This window comes from Miniopterus natalensis, chromosome 1 (genome assembly GCF_054644295.1).
Source record: "Miniopterus natalensis isolate mMinNat1 chromosome 1, mMinNat1.hap1, whole genome shotgun sequence".
Lineage (NCBI taxonomy): Eukaryota > Metazoa > Chordata > Mammalia > Chiroptera > Miniopteridae > Miniopterus > Miniopterus natalensis.
This window is the reverse complement of record NC_142081.1, coordinates 32,105,038-32,109,139: the sequence shown is the minus strand read 5'-3', so window position 1 is coordinate 32,109,139 and position 4,102 is coordinate 32,105,038. Positions and strand designations below refer to the sequence as shown.

The 4,102-nt window shown below is 45.3% G+C and overlaps 1 protein-coding gene across 3 annotated transcripts in view; it reads left to right on the top strand.

Moving 5' to 3' along the window:
- The first annotated feature begins 535 nt into the window (after nucleotides 1-535).
- Nucleotides 536-4,102, top strand: part of ARID4A (AT-rich interaction domain 4A) — a 54,837-nt gene continuing 51,270 nt past the window's right edge. The window contains exons 1-3 of one of the 3 annotated variants that reach the window (XM_016198191.2): nucleotides 536-584; nucleotides 1,644-1,700; nucleotides 3,495-3,605. In XM_016198191.2, the coding sequence (XP_016053677.2) occupies nucleotides 1,695-1,700; nucleotides 3,495-3,605 (117 nt within the window). In that variant the 5' untranslated portion in view covers nucleotides 536-584; nucleotides 1,644-1,694. Of the gene's footprint in view, nucleotides 585-1,530; nucleotides 1,701-2,842; nucleotides 3,606-4,102 lie in introns of those variants that run through there. The other 2 variants (XM_087820199.1, XM_016198193.2) reach the window with 2 other exon arrangements.

Here is a 4,102-nt window from a genome sequence, read left to right as displayed (position 1 = left end):
CAAAATGGCGCCGAGAAGCAGGCTTAGCGCATGCGCCTTGGATAGTCCCTGCCCCGCCCCCGTGCTAGTCTTGGCAGCAGCTCCGGGTTCGGTTTCCATGGGACACTCCACTGCCAATCCTCGTGCGGAACCGCTCTTCCTGACCCCTCAATTTACCAATCAGTGCTCAGTCAAGCACATCCGGAGTCTTTTCAACCAATCCTTTTGCAGGACTTGCTTACTCAATACCTGATTCTCCAGTAATATTAGGCTTCGGAGACAGCCAATCACAAGTGGAAGATGTCCTACCTGCTGTTTTTCGCACCAATCCGTTAAGTTTCAGAGCTACATCCAATGAGGACGGCAGGCAGCGAGCTCCAATCCGGAGCTCTTCGGCGTCATGAGCAGCCAATAGGAGTTCGTGTAGAAGCGAGTCTGCTCAACAGCTTGTTATTTGGTGGATTGTGGCAGTAAATCGGGCTAGTGGGGAACCGGGCGCAGGAACTGCCGCGGCGGCCAGGAGTGGTGCTGCCCAGCCGGGGGCCCACGGGGGTCAGTGGGGCGGAGGACTCGGGAGCTGACACCACGCACTTCACCCGCAGTTGGTAGGTGGGGAGGAGGGAAGTGGGGGATACTGAATGGATCAAGCGGCAGTCGCAGCTGCTGCTGCTGCCCGGGGTCCCGGTGCAGTTGGAAGCTTTGGAGGTGGGGAAGGGGGTGCTAGGCTAGCGGTGCGACGAGCGCAGGGGAAGGGGCAAGTCGCGGAGCAGGGGCAGCAGCAAGTGCGGGAACCGCCGCCGCAGCCGCCTGCTCGGCCGCTTCCCCGGGAAAATGGCTGTGGGACTGGCCGCGCCGCTAAGTTTGCTTCCGCGCCGTGAAGGGCGGGCTGCTTTGGGGAGCCTGCCCCCAACTCCGCGGCGCGTCGTCCCCTGTGGAGTCCATGGCAGGAGCCCGAGGGGCTGGAGGCAGGTACCTCTCTGGGCTGTACAAAAAGTTGAGGCGGGCGCAGGGAGGAGGCGGCGGCTGCCGCTGTGCGGCTCCCCTCCCCTCCCACACACTGTCCGGGCCACCTCCCTCCTCCTCTCCGCCCCCCCAGCCCCCTCCTCTGCCGCGGGTCTCCCCTCACCCTCGCTCCTCCCGCTGAAGGCCTCGGCCCCTGCCCCTTCGGGCGAAGAAGCGCTCCTTCTTCCTGACATGGTGCAGAGCGGAGGAAGGAGAGCAATGGCGCCGTGACACCGCGGGCCCGGGGCGGGCCGAGGGGGCCGAGCGGCGGAGGCGGGGCGCGGGCCGAAGTCGAGGTATCCGGGGGGCGGCCGAGCAAAGGCGGGGCGACCGCGCCTATCGGGGACTAGGGTAAGCCCAAACGGCGCCCTGTCCTTTTCCAGAGGGATCGGTCGTGGGGATCCGAGTTGAGCATTCCGGGTCAAAGTGGAGAGCGAGGCGGGGGCGCGGTGGGCCGCTGGCGAAGTCCAGGGCGGAACGGCGCCCGCGGGGTTCTCGCTGCCCCCTCTGCTCCCGCGTCCCAGTTACCCTCCGAGGGGATCTTCTTATCCCATTGCTGGTGCGGGTTCTGCCCCTCCCCGCTGGCGTTTGTTTACTTTCTTTCCCTGGGTCTGTCCCCGGTGTAGACTGATCCTGGCTTGACTCTCTCCCCATCGTTCTAGCGACGGAGAACAGAGCTGGTTGAGCTGGACCCCCATAGGTCACCAACAAAAATGAAGGTAAGTGGAGTCAGCGCTGCTCTGAACCTTGTGCCCTGGACGCTGCCTGTCGTGAGGCTAGTGCTATGGAATGTCATTTTTTTTTTTTTTTTTTTTTTGCTACTCAAAATTGATTTCTCTACTAGGCAGCGCCTTCTGAAAAGGAGGACGTGTTGAATGGGTGAAAAATGATCATTGTGTCTAAATGCAAAATGCAGTCAGCTCGGCTCCTCTCTGAGGCAGTTAGCACTTTGGAAAGGCTGCCTTTCCATTGTTGTCCATTGGGCTAGTATTTTTAAACACTTCCTGTGTTGGCAGCAACCTTTGCAGAAGTAAAGCTTTTGTCCTGCTTTGGTTCTTTAGGGGATTTTTTTGAAAATTTTATTTTTCCCCAGTGCCAGTGTGATTTTTCTAAGGAGAGAATATGTGGATTGTGTAAGGGAGGTACCATTTTTGCTGGGGATAAAGTGAAATTCTGTGGCTAAAATGTTTGAAGGTGAACCAAAACAAGTAGTTTTAGTTCAGTTGTTATAATAAATATTTTTAAATTTTTACCCAACCTAAAATATATATATATATGTATATTCTGTAGGCAACTAATACTGCAAACATCATATGTGATGTTTAAAGGGAAAGGAGGGGATAGCAGTCTGTTGTGCTGTAACATTGAATGTTTCAGGTCACATATTTACTTGCTAAAAGTATTCCTCTTCAGTTTGCATTATTTGTAAATACACTAAGCGGTTCTTGATTCCTTAGTCATTTACTGTTTCAGTGTATTAAGCTGTGAAATACAGCATTTTTCCAAATTTTCTCTTGCTTTATCTCCTTAAAGTGAACTTTAATATTACTTTTTTAAAAGGTTACATATAACCTTTAATGTTACTTGGGAAAACTTACTGGAAAATGAAAATCATTTTCTACTTAAAAGTGTATCTCTTAAGCATGTACACTGTAACTTTTGCACTTGGCAATGTTGAATCAACTTGTATAGTACACTTAGCTTTTGGAAAAAAATAGGTAAAATGACATTGAGATAGCAATCATTCTGTTGTTGTCAAGATTAAAATAAATCATAGAATGAAATTTCTCATATCTTTCCATGTATCTTAGGGTCATTGGCTAAAAAAGTATGTATTTCTCAGTAAAGATATATACATATGCGTACACACACACATATATATATATCCAAAAGAGTAGTGTGGTAAACTGGTATGGCTACAAGTGTTGAGCTATCAGTTCATATCTCTGCATTCATCAGACTTAACCTTTAAAATACAGCTTGTAGCCAATGATTTTTTTCAGATAATGCTCTCCTTACAAAAAGTTTGTCTTCATTATCTGTACCATATTCAAAAAGATGTTGCTTTTATGTAGCTATATTAATAAGCACTTAATTACATATTGTTGGTATTTTAATAGCATTATCTTTTCACTTGAAAACAAAATTTTCTGGAAGCCATAGTTGAGTAAAGTATTGAGACACTTAATATGATATATTTTTTGTTTTTTCTTCTTTATAGTTTCTTAAATGTAGCGTTGTTGAAACATTTTGTAACTGAAGAAAATTATTATATTTCCCTACAGATACTTTCCAGTTTCAATTTAAAATGTTTTATGTTTTCAGGATATAGTTTATAAAATAAAGGATTTTTAATAAAGTGTTTGCTTTGGGGTATTTTTTAAATTATCAATGATATTAATAAGCAAATAGTTTACCATTTTTATTACTTTAAACACAACCCTTTAATGAGACTTGAGGTTGGAACATGGGAAAATAGTAGTGAAATTCACATTTTATGTTCCTTTCATCAGGCGGCTGATGAGCCTGCCTACCTGACAGTGGGAACGGATGTAAGTGCCAAGTACCGAGGTGCCTTCTGTGAGGCAAAAATTAAGACTGTGAAAAGGCTGGTAAAAGTTAAGGTAATTTTGTTTTTCTCTTTATGTAACAGCTTTATTAACCCTAGAATGAAAAGTGTTGGGGAGGAGGGAGGCTGCAAATGAACATTTCACTTATTAAATTATTACTTAATGAACCATTACTTTGTGACAGCACTGTTATACATAAAACTAAAGAAAAAGCACATTAAGATTTGAGAAATAACTCAAAATAAGAAATTATTTCAAAGTGCTTCCATGAAAATACCATGTTTAAGATACTTTCTGTCACTTGGATCTTTCCTATTTGTGGTATTATGCTTACTTAGGCTATAATCTATTTTCTCCTTTTTCATAATGTTCATGTTGAGACGATTTCAAGTGATTAGCAATAATAATACAGTGGGAATTGTTTTTTTAAGACAGTATTAAAAATGATTTAGGAAATTTATTTTTAAGATGCTTTTATGACCAAAAGGAAGTATACACATTATTCCTGTATAATATTTGGAAATAAAAAAATGTACCAAAAGATTAATGCC